Raw genomic sequence first — 21,637 nt, forward strand, 5'->3', positions numbered from 1 at the left:
GTGCTGGTCTGGGCTCAGTACTGTAGCTTCCTCTCCCCGAGCCTTCCTAGCATCCCACTGCTTTCAATGTTTTACATTCCCTTCTGTCACAAAGACTTCAGCCTTGCCTCTCTCACCCTGATACAGTTTACGTAGATAATACGCCCCGACTCCACATAGTTGAAAAGGTATAATTTCCCCAGTATACCATAATGGAGAACATAAAGAAACAGAATGTATCACTGGATGCGTTCAGTAGATAAATGCTGTTCCTGCCTATTCTCAAGAATGAGACAAATAGGTTTTACATCTGCCAAATTCTTTTTATGAGGCTACAGTTACCCTGATACCCACAGCACACAAAGATGAGACAAAGAAAGAGAATTACAGCCCAATCTCCCTCGTGAACATTGATGGAGCCAGAGTTCGCCCCTGATCCCGAGAGCTGGGATGAACCCTAATAAGGAGGGAGTGTGTCTACCATGCTAATATCATCCACCCACCCCTTCTTCTTCTCTCTCTGCTTTCTCCAACACTACCTAAGTGAGCAAAGGGGTACTGCACAATCAAGGACATTTTTATTACATTTTAATCTATTTATTTTGAGTGCACATGTGGTGTGTAAGTGGGCATGTGTGTGCCACAGCCCAGGTGTGGAAGTCCAAGGACATTTGTGAGAGTCAGTTCTCTCTTTCCACTATGTGGGGGATCAAACTCACATCATTCGGCTTAGAGACTGGCGCCTTTACTTAACCATCTTGCTGTCCTGAACTTGTTCATTTTTGTTTTAAGAATAGGAGAGGTAATTATCATAGCAGGATATTCGTGCTGGGTGCCTAAGGATGCCCAGGTCCTTTTTAAAATAAGGACTCAGTGAGGTAATTGATAACCACTGAGGCTCATGCACCAGCCTGACCTAGGAAAGTACAGTATGGTTCCCAGTGACAGGACCCTGGGGACCCTGCTTTGTCCCCTTCAGTGACCTTGTGACCATCTTGGGAAAGATGGTAAGTTTGTTCTTTTGCCATATTTCCCAGTTTTAAAAGTTTATGGCCCAATCTTTTGTTCTTTTTTTTTAATTGATATTTATTGAGCTCTACATTTTTCTCTGCTCCCCTCCCTGCCTCTTCCCTTCCCCCTTCAATCCTCCCCCGAGGTCCCCATGCTCCCAATTTACTCAGGAGATCTTGTCTTTCTACTTTCTACTTCCCATGTAGATTAGAACTATGTAAGTCTCTCTTATTTTCCTCATTGTTGTCTAAGTTTTCTGGGATTGTGGTTTGTAGGCTGGCTTTCTTTGCCTTATGTTTAAAAACCACCTATGAGTGAGTACATGTGATAATTGTCTTTCTGTGTCTGTGTCTCACTCAAAATAATGTTTTCTAGCTCCATTCATTTTCCTGCAAAATTCAAGCTACCATTATTTTTTTCTGCTGTGTAGTACTCCATTGTATAAATGTACCACATTTTTCTTATCCATTCTTTGATCGAGGGGCATTTAGGTTGTTTCCAGGTTCTGGCTATGACAAACAATGCTGCTATGAACATAGTTGAGCACATGTCCTTGTGGCACGATTGAGCATCCTTTGGATATATACCCAAAGGTGGTATTACTGGATCTTGAAGAAGGTTGTTTCCTAATTTTCTGAGAAATCGCCACACTGACATCCAAAGGGGTTGTACTAGCTTGCATTCCCACCAGCAATGCAGAAGTGTTCCCTTTTCCCCACAACCTTTCCAGCATAAGTTGTCATCAGTGTTTTAATCTTGGCCATTCTTACAGGTGTTAGATGGTATCTCAGAGTCATTTTGATTTGCATTTCTCTGATGACTAAGGATGTTGAACATTTCCTTAAGTGTCTTTCAGCCATTTTAGATTCCTCTGTTGAGAGTTCTCTGTTTAGGTCTGTACTCCATTTTTTTTTATTGGATTATGTGATCTTTTGGTGTCCAGTTTCTTGAGTTCTTTGAATATTTTGGAGATCAGCCCTCTGTCTGATGTGGGGTTAGTGAAGAACTTTTCCCATTCTGTAGGCTGTCGATTTGTCTTATTGACTGTGTCCTTTGCTTTACAGAAGCTTTTTAGTTTCAGGAGGTCCCATTTATTGTTTCTCTCAGTTGTCTGTGCTGCTGGGGTTATATTTAGAAAGTGGTTCCCTGTTCATGGCCCAATCTTTTCCTGAGGCAAGTACTGCTGGGCCTGTTATGAGAATAAACATGAATGGACTTCAAGGAACAACAGACTTCCAGGGGGCAACAGACCCCCAAGGGACAGGAAGCAATCTGTGTTGGTAACAGAGTCTACTTCCTACATCAAATATCGCTCTCTCCCTCCTAGAAATAGGACAAAGAAGGCATTTCCCCTTCTGTTCAAAGCTGGCATTGAAAGAGCGCAAGGGTCTGCTTCTGTTCGAATTCTCCCAAGCCTCTGCGCTGGTCTCTGTTATACTAATAAATACTATGTAGCTAATGTTCCCATCTGGCAGGGCAGAGAAAAAAAAGCAGAAAATAATGAAGTTGCAGTTTCATCACTCGGATGCTGATGAAGGTGATACCCATTTGGCATGGGAGAAAGGTGGGTCTTTATTTTAGAGTTCTTAATTAAGAACCGCCAAGTGACAGATATTAATTAGGGCGCCAGCTGTATCCTTGAGTTTCATGGTATATTTCTTCTCATGAACCTGCGAAGGGAGTTAAGTCTGAGGCTCCTTTAATCAATCAACTTTTGGAACAATTATCTGTTAAGTATACTTCATGTGTACAGGACCAGGCTGAGCAGACAGGGATTTATAAGGTGTCGTCCTTGCCTTCAGAACATCCGCCTAACTGTGGAGTGTGCACAGAGAGCTGGTATTCTGGGCAGAGTGTGCCCTGAGCACTGTAAGTGAGGTAAGGGAAATGGAAAGTGGAAAGGGCAGGGGAGCCAGGTGTCTCTCCTAAGTAGTCATGACATTGTTTTCATCTGTGAGGGCATCTTCCCCAAAGTTAGTTATAGTAATAAATCCTGGCATAAGCAATGGGAAAGTGACTTTTTCTCCAGAGTTGAGGGCCACCCATCAGTCTGCAAAGTTGGAATTCGGGAGAGAGATTGAAAATCGTGGGCAGAAATTGTCAAAGTGAAGAGAGTTGGGCTCTAAGGAGGGAGGGATGGGATTCCCAACGGGAAAAGAGCGGTAGACTGTCCACAGAGGTGGATGGAAGCAATAGCTAGTGGGGCCGAGAATGGACATGATGGAGCATCATTGGGATGTGAGTTCAGATCTCCTGTCTCTCCAGCAGTACTCATGTCACTGCCCACACATAGGTGTATAGACATGCACAACACATACAGCCTGCTGCAGCTTCCCACACCTCATCAGGGGTGCTGGTTAAGAGGGGATTCAGGGTTTACTGGACACACCTTCCATGATAACTCAGCTTGTTAATAAAATTGGTGCCTAGAGCAAATACAAGGTGCTTCAAAACTTCTCTCCACACCACTGAGTCCTAAGTCTCTTTTGACACTGATGTATCAAGATACAGTGAATTCTAGTTTTTGGAATCCCTAGTAAATGAAGAGGGACTGTATCAAGATGAAGTTATAACTCCATTTTTTCTCTCTCCCTCCCCCCCCCTTCTGAATATACAGTGTTCATGATCACAAGGCTTTTCTCAAGCTGGATATGTAATCTAATGTGCAGTTATCTAGCAGTTTTGTACCTGGCTGCCCAGTGTGTTGAATTGTGTCTTTTCAGATATCTTAAGGCACCTACTGGTGTGCCTGGATGATCTCCCGCAGTGTTCTGAGTCTAGAGACCTGCAGCTCTCTGTGTACCTTCACTGACTTGTGTACTCCTACCATCTCTTGTAAAGTAGCTGACAGTGCTCTCAATGAGGGTCCTTTAGCTTTGAGCCTTGGACAGACTCACTTACGGAGGCGTATCTTTAAAGACTAGATTCATCCTGAGCAGCTGAGCGTCCTATGTTTCTTTCCTCAACCTCTGCTGTTGAAGTTTTGGCTTCCCTGTCTCTATTCTCACTGAGTACTGACTTTTATTCAGGTTACACTTATGTGTATGAACTGTCTCTTGCCCCGGCTTTTAGCCTTTTAAATCTAAACTTCTGAAGCTATCTTTTCTACAACTGAGCTATTTTACTATGAACTTCTGGACCTTACAACTTTAGACATCTGATCATGCAGACCTGATGTCATGGCTCTGACCTGTGTGAGTGGAACCACAAATAAAGCTTTATTCAGAGAAGAAGCCTTGAAATGAGTGAACCTGCGGTCTCTCTTTTTGAAAGTTACACTTAGTCTGAGTATGACGAGTGGAACAGGAGCAGCTGGTAGAAATCGCTTCTTCTCTTCCACTGTGTGGGTTCTGGGGTCAGAGTTAGGTTGTCAGGGCCTAAGTCATCTTGCCGGCCACTTCTCTGACTTTTAGAGTTTGAAGAATTGCACTACCCCCGTGGCATCATCGTCGACCTAGAGTAGAATCTATTCAATGACCAACGTGAGTGGCCACTAGTGAAAGGGACCTGAGCACAGGCACACTCTTCCCCTCTTCTCCGGGGAAGTCTGCGTGCTGGTAGGATGCATCTGTCTGGGGGCAGGGGCTAGCCAGGCTATTTTTAAAGAGATGCAGGTATGGTAATCTAAGTTTCTTCTCAGCTCCTCCGTCACGTGTCTCAGGAAGAAAACATAGTGAGGAGAATGTGGCTTTCTTGCTTGCCTGTGTGCATTTCAGTTCATTGAGTGAGATTCCCTAAGAAGAAGCATTCCCAGCTGAGTCTTCCCTAAAAAGTTGTCAATAATGGAGTGCCGAGGTCTTTGATGCCTCTACGTGCTGTTTTCTCATTCTTAATATTTTGGTTTCTTCTTTAGCATCCTGAACAAAGCTAGCAGTGCAGCAGAAGCTAACCTTCCTTGGTGTCTGGTAGTAATGGGCTGCAGCGCCATGTGCAGCCAGAGCAACAGAGTCTGCTGGTGTTTATAGTCAGGGAGCTGATGGCTTGGTGTGAATCCATGAGGGCTCCATGCCTTTGTGCTGGCCAGTGATCTCCAAGTCATGGCAGCAGTGTGGTCCCCTGGGGAAATCATAGCCTACCTACAAGCAACTCCAAGAGCACAAGGCATAGAGGCACGTGGAAACTCTACTCTCATGCCTAACATACAACAAGCCAAATGAATTTTTCATATTGACTTTTTTTAAAAAAAGAAGGAGGAGGAGGAGGAGGAAGAGGAGGAGGAGGAGGAAGAGGAGGAGGAAGAAGAAGAAGAAGAAGAAGAAGAAGAAGAAGAAGAAGAAGAAGAAGAAGAAGAAGAAGAAGAAGAAGAAGAAGAAGAAGAAATGGAAGCATTCCAGCTTTTCTTCACTTAAGTGCCTTTTGGAGTCCTTCGAAGCAGCCAGAGGGGTAGGCCTGTAATGTAAGCACAGAGCGGTGTTTGCAAGTGTGAGCTATAGGAGAGATGTTGCTTTGGAAAACAGTATTCTTGGTGCTGAATTGAACAAAGAGTTATTACTGCTGAAAAAAAAAATGTCCAGTATCACATTGTTAATACTCTCAGATTTGGGCCTGGAGAACTGTACTCTGAATGGGGTGGCAGCTAAACAGAGAGGAAAAATGGCAAATGAAGGGGACGGATAGCCAGGAGAAAAGAGAAGAGGGAAGGCTGCCTGCTGGCATCAGCAGAGGAGAACACATAACCAGTGTCTGATGCATTTCCTTAGGAATCAGTGTGTTTGCAAATTGCTGCGGAGCATCTTAGCAAAATGCAATCTGAGTAACGAAGAGCTGACTAGCACACATAGTTGGATAAATTCCCTCAGTACTCCTGAAATATAACAGAGCAAGGAACAGTATAATAAAAAATAACACAGAGAGTAGCTAGGGGCTTAACTTATGATCAGTGTTCATTACAACAAATGACACTTTCACTGCAGAGTTACCATAAAGATTATTGACTCTTACATAATGTGGGTCCCATCTGAATAGATTCTAGAACAGCTTAGCCTGTGAATGGGAGGGCTGGAGCGAGATGAGGACTGAAGATGTACCCGATCCCCGCCTCCTCTTTTCAATTAGTGTTGGAGTGCCGCCCATTCAGAACCCTGGACAGAGCCCTCTGCATGGCCGCTCCCTTCCTGCTTTTAGCATTGACTCTGGTGGTTTTGTCTCATACCCAGTGAAGACTGCCTCCAAGAGTGACTGAACTTGTCGGGTGTTTTTATTTCTAAGGACCTTCTGTGTATTCTCCACCAGTTCCTATTTTCCTCAGGCATGCATAATACAGCATCTTTTAAAATATCTCTCTGGAAAGAAACTGTGTTTTGTGTAAAACTTTGTGCAGACGAGCATAAGGCATTTTGCAATTCCGTGGTTTCACTCAAGTTTAGAATGGACAATCCCAGTTCTAGCACAGTGTGCAGCAGCCTGGATGTGTTAGTACCTATATGGTGTCTGCCATATACTCAGTGCTTTGTTATTTCATCCTCATGACAATCCCATGATGTATGTACCGTTAATCTCAATACTAGTTTACAGATGAGAAAGACCTCTCAGAGAGGCTGAGTAACTTGTCCAAAGTTACCCAGCTATGAAGAATTACAGATGACTTGCAGAATAACTTAGATGAGTTTGCTGTAAGTTAGCTTCCATACGAATGCCAACCATGGAAGAAGATGCCGTATTCCCCTGGTCTCCTCTCTCTCAAAGCATACTGTGCACTAAGTGTATCTGGGCTTTTCTGTTTTGAACCTGAATCCACAAGGAAATTGAATGCAGCATGTTGGGGCTGAGGGTATAGGGTCAGTTGTCAAAGTTCTTGCTGCACAAACGTGAGGACCTGAGTTTAATCCTCAGAATCCACAGAAAAACCAGCCAGGATGGCAAGCACTTGTAATTCCAGTGCTGGGGAGGTGGAGATGGGAAGATTCCCAAGACTCACTGGCCAGCCAACCTAGCCTAGTTGACGATCCCTGAATCCCAGTGAGAAACCCTATCTCAAAGAACAAGGTCAGGGTTATACTCTTGAATAACAATATCCAAGATTATTCTCTAGCCTTTCTGTGTACACAACACATTCATGAGCATGCCTGTGCACACCTCTGCATATCATACACACACACACTCAGTCAAAAGTGACCTCCTAAGAGAGCACTCCTTGTCAGGATCAGACAGACAGACAGACAGACAGAGAAGCAGCATACATACTTTCAGGGCACACACCATCTGTTGTCGCAGAAATGAGAGAGAACCTGCAGGGGTCATCTGCCCTTCTTTCAATTTTCAGAGTATTGGGTTTCTTTGTTTTTGTGTTGTTGTTTTTAGTTTTGAGGTACATGGAGAAAATACTTCACCAAGAAATATAAATTTTAAAAAATCACGAGCCTTGATATACGCAGCAGATTTAATGTTGGTGTCCAGTATCATCTGAGGACATTTTTTTCTCATGAAACTTGACTGTGATGCCTCGCCTTGTTCCACAGGAGCTGCCCTGTGTTTTATAGACCCTCACAGCTGGAGTGGACTCTTCCCACATACCGATTATTGCATCTGCATGTTCCTTCTCTGTGTGTGTTCCCTTCAAGGTCTTCTGTCCCATGCCACCAGGGAGCGGGGAGGAGCTGCCACACCCCCTGTGCCTCTGGCATCTCCACGGCACACTTCTACTCCACCTCACACTCACCATCTGCACATCGAATGTTCTAACACCTTCCAGGGGTGTTTGGTGGGTGAGATTCTTAGACGAAGCGCTTGAGATTCTTGGATGCAGCGGGCTGTTGTGACAGGTTTCAGCTCTTCCCTGCCCACCCACAGCCACAGTTTTTGCCTGTTGGGGGCATCAGACACAAAAACCAAGTCCTGAGAGCCAGCCCCTACTCACGGTCTTTCCCTGAGTCTCCTCACGGGTTCCTTGCTGGTGCCTGGGATCCTCCAGCAGATCTGGGGTCACAGCCAGCCTAGCCTGTAACCATCTTGGGTTTTAGCCATTTTTATTCTGTAGACTGTATGTTTCTCAGAGACTCTTAAAAATATGATATAAAAACAAAAATATAAAAATACATGATAAACAATCTGAATAGATCAAGGCAGGAAATATCTTATAAACTTCCTTTTGAGGGTGTTTCTTTTCTTAAACTCAAAATATGCAAATCAAGACTAAAAGGGAGGTGAAATCCAAAGATTTGTTTTTTGAAGCTGTAGTATCTTCATTATTCCTCTCATAATTGGTGCCTTGAATTCAGTACCCCTGTATCTCCCTACTCCTGATGGAACCCCTTGTCACAAGAGGTTGCCCTGCTCCTGATCTTTATATCACCACCAGGTGTTCAAAAGTGGGAACCTGATGGAGAAGCAAAACTTGATTTGCTGTGTATCAGAGATGCCAATGACCACATCCCAGAAACACTGCTCCAGGAGGAACTTGGCTATGATAGGGACAGGGCAGAAGGTACCCACTGTCTCTTCTTACTCTTGTTTGAAGTCACCTGGGTGGCTGACAGCCTTGTGGATAAACCACCATAGATAGTCTGTAGCTAAAGACATTCTGGGTTTGAATACTAAAGCTGTTTTGTTGTTTGGTTTTGCTCTTGGTTTAATCTTTGCAATTTGTAAGTAGAAGTGATTTGTCTCACCAAAATTCCTTGATTGCTAAAGAAAAAACTAATACTGCACTGTTTTCAATGTTAGGCATCATGTCATGTTATAACCTAGCACCTTTGAGATGTCAACCCTGTGAAGTTTCATTTACTGTGCCTTGGTTAAATGAATTTGTAAAATTGAAGCACTGTTCAAGTTCCATAAAGTACATGTTATAGGTTGATGCTGAAGTGTCCCCCACAGTTTTGGCCACTTGTTCCCCTATGTGATGGCACAATTAGGAGACTGCAAAACCTTTAGGAATCAGATCCTAGCTATAGAAAATGGGTCACTACATGTACGCGTATTAAGGTTACACCCAGCCTCTGGTTCCTGCCAGACCCTCTGTTTCCTGTCCACCATGGTACAAACAGTTCTCCATCACACACACACACACACACACACACACACACACACACACCCTCTACCATTGTTCTGTCCATTAGCCAATCCATATTTTTGGTGACTATTGGGTACTAGGCACAAGAACAAAAAAAATAATCTTAGACATAATCTTATTCCAGAGGCATTCATGATCCATCGGGAGAGTCATTCCAACACTCGGATGCTTTTGATAATCCTAGTAATGATATACTCGATTTCATTCAGTCAGCGGACACTTATAGTGTATCTGTAATACACTACCCAGTATCCATTATTTTCTTACCATTGACCAAATACCTGACAAGAATCACTTAAAGGAGGAAGGACTTGGCTCACGGTTTAAGGAAACGTTATATCACTGTGGAGAAGGCTTGTCAGTAGGAGTGGACCAAGACTGTAGGCAGAAGCACAAGACTGTTTGTTCACATCTCTTGGGATCAGGAAGCAAAGGGATAGGGAATGCTGACCCTGGTCTGCCTTTGTCTTTGTTCCCTTTTTGTGCAGTCCAAGACCCCAGTCCATGAGACGGTGCTTCCCACATTAACATGAGTCTTTCCCAGTCCGTTAAACCTCTCCGGAAACAGCTCCACAAACATAGTAAGAGCTGTCTCCTAGTGAATCTAAATCAGTCAAGTAGACAGACAATGAGGACTGACCATCACAGCCAGATAAAGAGGGGACTAAGGAAGACAGTCGGTCAGGTTCCTACCCTCTAAGGATTCTTCTGTTTGGTGGGGCAAGAGGCAATAGTAATCACATGAGCATCATAACACTATTGTGACATACAATAAGAGGAGGCTTGTGTCATCAGTGACAATGCTGATCAAGAAGACCTGGCTGGGGAGATCACACATGAAGGAGCGCGGAGTAAGAGTGTCAGCACAGCTGTCCTTTAATGGCAAGGAACACAAAGCCCAAGAGGAAGATCTTATATAATAAGAGCAGCTAGTGGGTTTCAGGCACATCATGGTCTATGGGCTCAGTTAGCATCATTGGGCCCAAAACCTCCCTGTGTTTCTATTCTGCTTTGTCTATGCCAGTTTCTCTCCTAGGCAGTCAGTCCCCTCTCCCACTAGGCCGGTGTGGAATGCAAATCTGGGTTCTTCTCATTCTTAAGTAAACAAAAAGAAAGGCGTTTGTTTCTTCCCTCAACAGCTCAGAACCTAGACCTGTTTCTCTTGTTGGCTATCATGGACCACTTGCTCATTTTCCATCCAATTATTTTAGCCAAGGTGACAAGACATCCTGGCAGGCTTAGGATGAGGTGAGTCACATGACCTCCAAAGCCATCAGTATCCTCAGAGTTGATTATCTTCTCATCAAGGTATTTAAGCTTCCAGTGCCTCTGTTTCTTCGTCTGTCAATGAGCATGGTGGTGGTTCCTTTCTAGGGGAGAACTTGGGAAGAACTCTGGACAGGCAAATAAGGACCAGTGTTAGAAGGGGCAAGAACCTGGGATGGAAGCAGGGAGGGAAGTTGTGCTGCCTAGTTTTATGTCAACATGACACAAGCTAGAATCTTCTAAGAGGAGCAAGCCTCAATTGAGAAAACACCTCCATAAGATCTGGCTGTATAGCATTTTCTTAATAAGTAATATTTGGGGGAGGGCCCAGCCCATTGTAGGTGGTGTCATCTGGTGGTCCTGGGTTCTATACAAAAGCAGACTGAGCAAGCCATGAGGAGCAAGTTAGTAAGAAGTACCCCTCCATGGCCTCTGCATCAGCTTCTGCCTCCAGGTTCCTGTCCTGCAAAAAGCTTTCCCTTGCTGCTTTTGATGATGGAGTGTTATCTGGGACTGTGAAAAAGTAAACCCTTTCCTGTCCAAGTTGGTTTTGGTGATGGTGTTTCATCACAACGGTAATAACGCTGACTAAGACAAGTAATGGTGGCGTGTGGGGAGCTGACCTCGGGCTGGAACATGTAGGCATGGGCCCATGTGTGCAGAGCAAGAGAAGAACTCACTGTGATTGATCCCTTGGCTTTACTGTGGATGTAGCATTCTTGAATGTGTACACACTGCAGTTGCTGTTCCCTGCTGCCTTTCTCTGGAGGTGCAGAAGTCCCCCACTGCCTGCATTGAACCCACTTTTTTCATTGGTGACCATTGTTTCTAAGAACAGGATCTCTTTCCATCTCTGTTGGTGTCTGTTATGGTCAAGCTCACTGACTTAGGGACTATGCTGGTGCTATTTTGATGACTTGTCATGTTCCTACTTCAATTCACTGTGTATTGATTTATCATTTACACAAAATAACAATCTTATTTCCCATATATTCGGGTTTTAGGGTGGTGTCTCAGCATTGGTCCAGCTATCATAAGCTCTTCATATACTTGGTAATTTTGTATTGACAGAATGTGAAGTTTAAGGTGATTTATAAAATAGGAACGAAATGTCACAATAGCTTGTGATATTTTATTTTATTAGCACCTAGTTATCCAGGTTCCAAAATCTCTTTGGAAAATTACTATTTAACTTTTAAGGCCAGACTCAAGTTATTGGGGTTTGGGTTTTCATAGTAGTGAACTTAAGGAATAATTTTTGAAATAAGTGAATTAACCTCAGGGGAATGGAGGGGGAAGTCCCTCCAGGTATAGTGTTTATCGAAGAAGCCTGTTTAGGGAACTTCCCAGTGTCCTTGGTGTCTTTCCTTTCACCTCTGAGTTCAGTTTGGAAATTGCAACATTTAGCACTTTGCAGTTTAATTTAAAAGGATTACCTATTTTCTTAAATGCTTGAGCAGCAGAGCAAGTTGCAACTATTGATTTTCCTCTGCATGTATTCCGTGAAAGCCGTTTCTGCTCCTTCCCCGGGGAGCATACCCCCTGAACTGCATGCTTGCCGGTGACAGCTTGGACCTCTGATACATAGCCAAAGACTTTGTCTAATATCCTTTCCACTGCTCAGGGAATTTTTATTAAGTGAAAGCATCATTAGAGTAGACAGGATGATGAAGCTTAATGAGCATCTTCTAGCTATGGTATTGTTGGTTTTGCTCTTTCCCGAATCTACTGTTCATCCCTCCAGTGGGGCAGAGAGTGAGGTTGGGATGTGTGGAATGTTTTCAATTCTGCCTTCTAGTATGTATGGTATTTTGGCACAGCCTCACATCTCTGTTCAAGCAGCTACCTATTCCTTTGGGCTGTTTGTATAGATGCTGCTTACCCGTGGATGTTTGTACACTCCTTTTACACTGTGTTGAGCACAGTGAACACTGGGAGAGATGATGGCAAAGATGTGAAAGGCTCATATTGCTGCTGGTAGGACTGTGTGGAAGCATCTCAAAAAAAAATCATAGCATTTTGAATTAATGAGACTTATCTTAGGAATGGAATAGTTATATGTTTTTTCTTCAGGACTCAGCAATTTATGTGCTAAGATCCTGTCACCAGCCCCTCATAGCTGCTAGATGGATAAATAAAGATAGTACAAATGCTTATTAATAATCCAGGCTTCACACTTTGTCCACAAATTTATTTGCAGCCATGTTAAATTTAGCATCCTACCAACAGATTACAGATTACAAGCAAAATTACTTCTCATTATTTTTGCTGGCCATCTACTTAGCTTTTAAAATTGGTTCTTTTCTTGGTCTGTATAAGGACTTGCCATGGAAACACCCAAAACAACAGTAGGGAGGCATATGACACAGCAAACGACTTGAGAGCAACATATTGCACCTCACATATACCTGGCATTCTGAAACACAATATTTACACGGCATACAATGTGTTTCTAGTGTGCCTTGGGTATACAGAATACAAAGGAAGGCAAGTTTGCATCCCCCACTCTCCAGAAGAAAAAAAAAAACATGGTTCTCTTATGAAGAAAACAAGACTGGAAAGTCTGGAATGACATACGACAAGATAACTTAGTCAGGTTTGAACTTTGGAGTAATTGTCTGGGTTGACCCAAGCCTGAAGTTGGAAAGTGTCCGTTTTCTCGTTTGGATAAGAAAGATAACAATAGGTCCTACTCCACTGGGCGACTGTGACAGTGGCTAATGAGTGCATGGAAGCCACAGTGCCAGGAACACGGTGTCATCAGGCATTCCGCCGATGCCTTGAAATAGAGAGCCAAGGGCAGAAGTCACTGTGTTAGCCAGGACATAATGGTGAGAGCCTAGTAAATCCCATAGTGCTTCCTGAAGGCAGAATAGCGGTGAAGACCAGTGAAAACCGGGGAAGCCTCGAAGTAAAATTGAAAACTGTCTTGTAGAAAGGACCCAGGCCAGCATTCTGGGCAGTAATAACACGGGTCATCTAAAGCAAAAAGCACAGAGATGCAGATGAATGATAGCTGGTAAAACACTAATATCAGGCCTCAGATTGACTTAGCATTTTTTTCTTTTATATGTGTATTATGGGTGTCCATGTGTCCATGTATGTTTGCATGTCCATGGAGATACAAGGTTGGCACTGAGTATTTTCCTCTATCATCCTCCTAATTTACTGAAACGAGTTCTCTCAATAGAATTCATCTCTCTGTATTTCAGGCAGGCTACTTAGCCAGCTTGTTCTGGGGATCCGCAGCCACCTCTTTTTAACCCCTGGAATTCCAGTTAGATCACTTTTCCTTGGCTTCCAGATATCTGAACTTCTATGTTCATGTTTATCCGAAAAGGGCTTTTTAACCCCAGAGCCATCTTTCCAGCCCCAGCTTTTTCCCGGATACCTCAATGAGATCATATCAGGCTCTACTGCCTTCTGGATCCAGTTTCCAGGGTGTTGCTAGAATTCCTCCAAGGAGCCTCTTTGGAGCTGCTCACCTGCTTTGTTACATTTTGTAACTGCTTCACCAGCTGGGTTGAAGAGGTGAGCGACTTGGAAAGCTTTGATGTCCTCATCGGAGCTGTAAAATTAGATGATCTTTCTGTGGAAGAGGATACAAAGGAATAAAAACAGAGACACGAGACAGAACAGGTCTTCAAAGATGCCTTCAGAGGATTTCTGGGCTGTGCTTCGTAGCCAAGAGAGAAACCTTCTAGGAAGAAGGAGTGGGTTGGTGCACAGTGGTCCTCACGTGGCAGCTCTCCAGAAATGAGATGTTCACAGCAGAAGACCGCAAGAAAACATACGGCTTTGTCTAAGACTGGAAGTGTCCCCGTTCAGCAGAGCTCACACATCCGTAATGGGAAATTGTGCATCTCATAATGCTTAATAGAAACACTGATTGCAAAATCTATTCTGATATGCTAGGCTGGAACATTTTGTTGAATAACTGAATTCAATACCCCATTACCTACTAACGGGTAGTAGTTTTCAGTTTCATGGACTTGGTATGGTCTGTGTACCACTGCTTTAATAACACATTCCAGTAGAGCTGCTTTTACAGGCAGGATCCTGATGGCAATAGCAGTCTGCAGGATCTTTTCCTAATGGTTCCCCTGGTCCTCCCGGGGCATCATCTTCTGGTGGCTCGGGGCATGGCTTTCTCCTCTCACTCGTGTCTTCACAGATGAAGGTGGAGGGCCCTTGTGTTCCTGAGCAAGGAGGTTCTGAGAGCAACCACAAGCCAAATGTGCTTTTAAAATTGACAAGGCGTGCTTCTCAGGCTCCTTGGGAGTAATGGACTTTTTCCTGTCACTTTAGAGTATCCCTCGTCGTGGTGGGTATTGTTCGAACTCACTAACCATCTCCCATTTATCTTCTACAAACCTTAGATTTCAGAAGTGGGATTTTCTAGGACTCTTTGCAAAAGACACATCTCCCTCTCCCCCATTTTCCAGCTTGCTTGAACACTTTGGCCACTAGTGACTGTAAGCTCCTTGGTAATCTTGAGCAAGATTCTCTGTCAACACTGTCAGTTCGACATGGCCAAGTGCCAGTGCCTGTTGGAATTCTTTCAAGAAACAGCACCCAGGGACATATGGTCACAATATAGGTTCCAGATCATACAGCAGAGTGCATGTGTGCACGTGTGTGCGTGTGTGTGTGTGTGTGTGTGTGTGTGTGTGTGTGTGTGTAGGAGGAGGAGGACTAGTAGACTGGGTCATGAGTTTTGTGAGATGTTAAAGGCAGTGATAGCCTTTAGAGCATCTATCGTGTGTCAACATGGACAGGATTGTTTCTGTGTGTCTAGCTCCATCTTTCCTGAAGCCCCCTCCAAGGTTGCAGAGAAATTTCATCTCCATCCTGTAGAAGAGAACAACAGACTGTGGTGACTTAGTGGTATCCCCAAGGCCGTGTAGCATCTGGAACTGAATGCGGTACAGATGGATGAGTGCACAGCTGGATCTCTTCTCCCCAGGGCCTGCAGTCCTGGATGCTGTAGGCTATACATCTTGGAAGTGACAGAGTGTTCAGGGCTGAGGGATGGCTGGGGTCTTCTTGGGTACAGAAGTGGGAAGGAACAGGACAAGTAGAGAAGGCTGGATTCTACAAAGTCCTAAACCTTAGAGTGTATTGGAAGGATTACGATGTGGTCACCTTTGCAGACCAGTGATCTGTCTGTCACACCTAGAAAATGGAGGTCCCCCTGAGTAATAAGTAGTGCAGCCAAGAATGGTACCCAAGAATTTGGACCCTGAGATATGTGTCATTACTGCCCTGCCACAGCCCATCTCTCAGTGGGGACAGCTGCTCAGGATAAGGCTGACTCTCATCTGCCCACATAGCTGGAGGAATTAAAGGATCACACAGGGGACAGAGGTATCATCCAACCCTTCAGTGACTCACTGAGGAAGTGGGCCAATGCATTTAGCTCAGCCATGGTTACTTCCTTCAAAGAGAATTAAAACCTTTCTTCTAGAGTGTCTAAAGCATTGTCATTGCTAGAAAATAGCATGTTATTTTTCAGAGGAAACTCCTAATGAAATAAGATAACCATGTGATTAACTCTACTTAGCCACTCTGAGTAGAGCTCCATATCATAAGCCCTCGTTTTCAAAAGTGTTTTCTGCCTACTTCCAGTAGATTTGCCGTGGTGCCCAGCCTAGAGCTACCCTGTAAGGAAACTCCCTTACTTACAGGTGAGGAAACTGAGGCATGGCAGAGGGAGGGCGCCTGTGAAAGCTGCTGCCGATTTGCTCAGCGTCAACACTGTTTAAGGGTCAAAACTCAGACTGCAACGCCTGCAGTGACTGCTTAGCCCTTTGTAGTGCATTGCTCCAAAGCCCCGGGAAGCCCAAGCACACACAGTGTGAGCTGAGTGTCAAAGGCAGTAATTGAAACACTGGAACATTCCTGCTCTTTCTCTAAGGGAAGGAGAGCCTTGCCGAGTGCCACGTGGCTTTAGCATCTCCTTCAGAACTGACTTTTCCGGATCCCTGCCCCTCCAGGGAATGTCCTGCTTGCCCGTGTGGTTCGCTTCGTTCAGGCCATGCCAGTCAAGTCCTTCATGAGACTTGAGCTCTCTTGACCCTCCATCTCCTCTTGTTGTTGGTATGCCTTTGCTAATACTGAGGTAGGTTTGCGTTTCTCTGTTGTATTAGTTATACTTTCTCATCGCTATGACAGAATACCTGACAGCCACAATTTAAAAGAGGAGGATTTATTTTGTCTCTTCATTTCAGGGGATACCAATCCATCATGATGTAGGCATAGCGTTGAAAGCTTGTGGCATGGCTTGGATCACCCTTTGATGATAAGGAAGCCAAGTGAGACCAGAAGCTAAACCCAGTATAATTCTAAAGACCTCCCACAGTGGCCCACACTTTTCAATTAGGCCCCACATTTCAATAGTTCTGTAGACATGTGCCCCCCACGAAAGAATTGTGCCATTGACTAAAGATCAGGGGTTCAAACCCAGCCTTTGAGAGCATTTCATATTCACACCAGAACACATATGAATGAGCTGTCTTGTTTCTCTTGGCTTTTCTAATCCATCACATCTGATGTTGTCTGAGTTTGAGCATGTGTATTTCTTTTTCCTTTGTGGGGATAAATGGTTGTAAAACAGAGGGAAAATATAAGAAATCAGTGTAACAGATAATCCTGAGGTCAGGGGCATCCTTGCGAATGCACAGGACAAAGTCAGATCTTGGCTCTGTGGCATGCGAAAGGACCTCAGAGATGAGAGTCCTCCAGGGGAGCCTGGAGCCCCTGAGCTTTGGGTATGTGGCCTTTGGTGAAGAGATCACAGAAGCTATATGGTTGAAAAGTATTTTTCCAAATGTGCAAATGAAGGTAAAGAATAGGATGGCCGGGCTGCTTTGACTCAGTGTGCTTTCTGTTTATTGTCTCTGGGCAAGATTCTGGGAAGGCAATACATAGGCAGAGATATTGACAGCACGGGAATTGGGTGGCAGAACTAAGTCTGGACTTGCTTTGTGCACCATTAAAAGCCATTAGTTCTTTCTAGGTTATGGGACCCCAGGTGTCCAGCCTACTCTGACCATTATGCCAGTACAAAGCTCTCCAAGCTCCTAATTGCTGCAGGGCTGAAGCCTATCCACAGGCTCCCTTGTAACCTGTATAGAGATATGCTGCCTCTTTGATACAAGAGGATGACTGTCCCCTTTACCTGCAGAGCAGTCCCCACACCTGGCTCCTGGTTCCATCCCCTATGAGCTGTAAACTCTGAATTCTCAGCTCTGTAAGGGCATACCTCTCCATCACCCCGTTGGAACAACCATCTTCTAAACTGGCACTTGGGAGTCTGCAGAAGAGAAAACATAATGTTACCTACTTACTATAACACCAGTGCCTGGCTTGCCGCCTACCAAGGAGACAGTTCCGTTCGCCGGGCCCTCCCCTCAACTTCTCAGCCAGAGTGTTGATGCCAGTCAGGTGCATCCTTGTGTTCCTCCCAGTGTTAGTGTCAAAACTGAGAGAAGGGGTTAGGGGTGTAGCTCAGGGACAAAGCACTTACCTAGCATCCCTGTGACCCTGGACTCATCCTCAACAGTGCACCATAAGTAAATCAGAAAGCAAACAGACCCAGAAACAAACCTTCAGAAAAATAGATATGGTGCTGAGTAGGCATGAGGACCAGTGACTGCTTACCTGTAGAGGTGAGACTCTTGGCTGACTCTCATCCCATTAACAAAGAGCAGGTGCAACTGTGACTAAGGCCAGGCCTTTCCTCTAGAGATACCAAGGGCTGGGAGGTGCATGGAACTCTCTGGAAAACACAGTTATATTACCAAGGGGAGTTAAGGCTGAGCTCTATTTATTTTAGGGTGGCTTTAATTTTGTTTAATCAGAATTACTCATAAATTATGGATTAATTACTATCTCCGCTCAGTTAAACCCTTCCGGCAATAGATGCCATCCACTGTAATTGCGGGGCACTTTGTCAACATTTAATCAGCGGTACTTATTAATGTGGCATTGATGTGTGATGGCCATCCCCACACTATCCATCATCCATGAGCAGCCGATCTGATCTCTAAGACCATTGCTCTTAGTCACATTAACTGGCCCCTGGGCTTTCAGTCCAAGCATTGGTACTTACTGCTCTTGAAACGGATATTCTGTCTCTCAAGTTCAATGAGTTCTTTGTCCTTGTAGGTGTAAATACTCTAAGTCTTTGGAACACCGCTCTAGAAGGGCTTTGTAAACATGACCTGTGTTTACAGTCCTTTCCTCTTCCTGCACCCGTTCCAGGAAATGTGAAATACCAAGAACCTTGTCTATGATAGAAAACCATAGCACAGGGGGTATGTACAGACATACATGTCTGTACACACATGTGTAAAATCATAAATTCTTAGAGTGGATGAGGCAGAGTAAACAACATTTTTGGCTCCTCAAACATACCTGGTGCTTGAATATTTAAAGGTCTTTCTAAAGAAACAGACTAGTAAGCAAAGCTCATGACTTTACCCTCTCTCTCTCTCTCTCTTTAGCCTCTACGGCAGACACATGCAGGCGAACCCAGAACCCCCAAAGAAGAATAACGACAAATCAAAAAAGATCAGCCGGAAACCCCTAGCAGCCAAGAACAAATAAGGAGCAGACACTCCGACCTCCTCTCTAGATCTCCTGGCCTTCCTCACTCTGTCTCACAGATCAGTACAGTGTGCCTGTGCCTACTTTAAAAAAAAAAAGAAAAGAAAGAAAAGAAAATCCTTTCCCCTCTCTCTTCCCAGTGAGTGCAACCTCACCTTTGCACTTTTGAAATCCTTGTAGTAGGTGGTACATTTTATAAAGCCTTAAATCCATTCCCATTTGTTTCCTTAAAACTGCCAAAGGCAGGAAACAAAGCTCCCATTCTCCTGCAAATTCCATGGTAGGCACAGGTTTCAGTTCCTTGAATAAACGTCACAAGGCTGCTTATTATCAAAAGAATAATTAAAATCATGTAACTACTTAAATGTCACAGTTAACACTTTTAACACTTTTCATTCTTTCTGTTTATTCACATAACTCATTATTGTGCCTTATTAAAAAAAATCTTCCTTCACCGCCAAGCTATTATGTTCATTTAAACTCCAAAATGATTTTAATAAAGTCTTGAATTTATATCACACATTTCTTCTTGACTAAAATAAAAAATTAACCTAGTATTGGGGTATATATATATACATTTTTATTACTCCCTCACCCCCCAAAAAAAATTTTACTCATCTAATTTTGATTGTAGATGATCATCTATGAACCTTATCATGAAAGAAATAAAAAAATAATTAAATCATTGTTGCTTTCCTCTCGCATCAATTTATCAGGTTTCTCTCTTTCTTCTCCTTTGAAGACTGTTTCTAAATTAAGAAGGAGGAGAAAAACAAATCTCGAGGAGATTCTGGCAGAAGATTTTGGAAAGCTGTCATCTTTCACCAAACGAAACTGTGACTTTTGCCAGTGCTTGCTAGACAAGGACTGTGGAAGAAGGGAAAGAGAAACTCAAGTGTGTTTTTTTTTCTAACTGGAGAGAATCTGTTCACACAGAAACATTCTCCTAAGAGCTTGATGCCAAAGAAGTTGTACAAATGTGCACAATCTATAGCACACCTGGTACGGGGACCACCGTGACAGGGTCATCAGATGACCAGTTCTCAACCCTCTGCATTAGGCAGTTTTCCTTCTCGCCAGCAGTGGTGGGTGTGGGGATGAAAATAAGCCCAAACACAAGTTTTGTGGGAGCACCTGGAGACCTTACAGCAAAAGACAGGTAAGATGAGATGCACTTCTGGCGGGCTATGGGGGAAGGACCTAACATTTCCCTTGCAATACTTGCCATCCATTTCCCAGCTGTGCCCTAAGCGAGCCAGAGTCAGACCAAAGGCCTTGAATTCATTTGGGCATGAAGTTCTAATCTCAGCTGAGAGCACTGCCTTACAAATTCTTTTTTCCAGTTAGTACGCTGGGTACCATTACCCATGGGAAGCCCCGACTGCCACCCCTTGGTGCAGGCTCCAAAGGATGATCATGGGAACAGAGTTGGCCACCCCATGGGTTTGTTTTTTTCATTATTGTTTTAAAGCTTGTGAAGTTGTACAAGGAAGAACACTGCTACCACTATTGCGTGACAGACGTCGCCAACAATTAAATTAGCAGCAAAGTATTAATAAAAACAGCAATATGAAAGTCTGTAAGAAATCTCTCTTTCAGAAGGCGAGCTCTCTAGACAGGAATATGGGCCAAGCACTATATTTGTTAAGATGCAGTATCCCCCAAAAGCGTGAGGGAAATAAAAAGGCAAAAACTCACTAGTAATCAAAAAAATACAAATCAAAAATAAGCAATGTCTAGCAGTGAGAAGTGAGCAAATCTTTTTGAGGTGGGCCTAGTTAGAGGAGGGGTGGGAGGTACACATTCTTCTCTACTGCCACAGGGAATATAAATTTCCATCGAGGCTGGGTGTAGCACTTTAATAATGCACACAGCAAAGACCTAAAATCATTTCCTTCCAAACAAGAATTTTTACTTCCAAGGATATATCCTGAAGGCACTGCCAGAGGTACAGACGAAGAGAGGTATGTGAATACTGCCCTGGTGGCATGGCAGCCGTGACTGAATGTAGGGAAAGCCAGCTGACCGAATGGGAGAATTCCAGAGTGTCCACAGTCAATGAACAACGTCTCAAGACAGTGGGGAATATCTGATTATACCAGATGGTTAAATAGCGAAAAGATCTTCAAACTATGAAAAAATGATCCTAATTTTATTTTTTTTAAAGTTGTTTTTGTAGTATGTGCATGTAAAACTACATTTAAGACGTTGATGAATTATCGCTGCTTTGTGGACTAGGATTCTTTTTCTCGTTTTATTTTTTAGCCTGACTCTGTGCTTTTAAACTTCTGTAATGACCATGTAACTTGTAATCAAAAACATCAAATGCATATTTTTTCAGAATGCACGTGGTATATTATTATATATAACATAGTCCAGAAAATAAGATCATGTATTTAAATTTAAAGCATAATATAAAATGTCACGTTAGCATTTTCTGTTACTAAAATGGATTTCCACATCCTTTTTAAAAAGACTTCTTTTATTATTTATGTATTTTTATGTGTGCAGGTGCATATATCTACGGGTGCCCACAGACACCAGAATCAGACTTCCTGGAGCTGGAATTACAGATGGTTGTGAATCTCCCATGGTGGGTGCTGGACAGTAGACTCTCATTCCCTGAAAGAGCAGCAAGCACCTTGACTAGTGAGCTAGCACTCGAGCCCCCACATCTCCTTGTATTCTGTGTCTACTCAGCATCTAGACAGCAGCAACAACAAAATCCTAGTGCAGAAGGTAGCCTTTGAACAAATAAAA

At 43.7% G+C, this 21,637-nt stretch overlaps 1 protein-coding gene across 1 annotated transcript in view; it reads left to right on the forward strand.

Moving 5' to 3' along the window:
* The window catches only part of Rsu1 (Ras suppressor protein 1), a 179,384-nt gene extending 159,834 nt beyond the window's left edge, over positions 1–19,550 (forward strand). The window contains exon 9 of the mRNA XM_057787590.1: positions 18,775–19,550. Within this exon, the coding sequence (XP_057643573.1) occupies positions 18,775–18,877 (103 nt within the window). The 3' untranslated portion in view covers positions 18,878–19,550. The remainder of the gene's footprint in view (positions 1–18,774) is intronic.
* The last annotated feature ends 2,087 nt before the right edge of the window (positions 19,551–21,637 follow it).

This window comes from Chionomys nivalis, chromosome 13, assembly GCF_950005125.1.
Source record: "Chionomys nivalis chromosome 13, mChiNiv1.1, whole genome shotgun sequence".
In the NCBI taxonomy this organism is placed as follows: Eukaryota; Metazoa; Chordata; class Mammalia; order Rodentia; family Cricetidae; genus Chionomys; species Chionomys nivalis.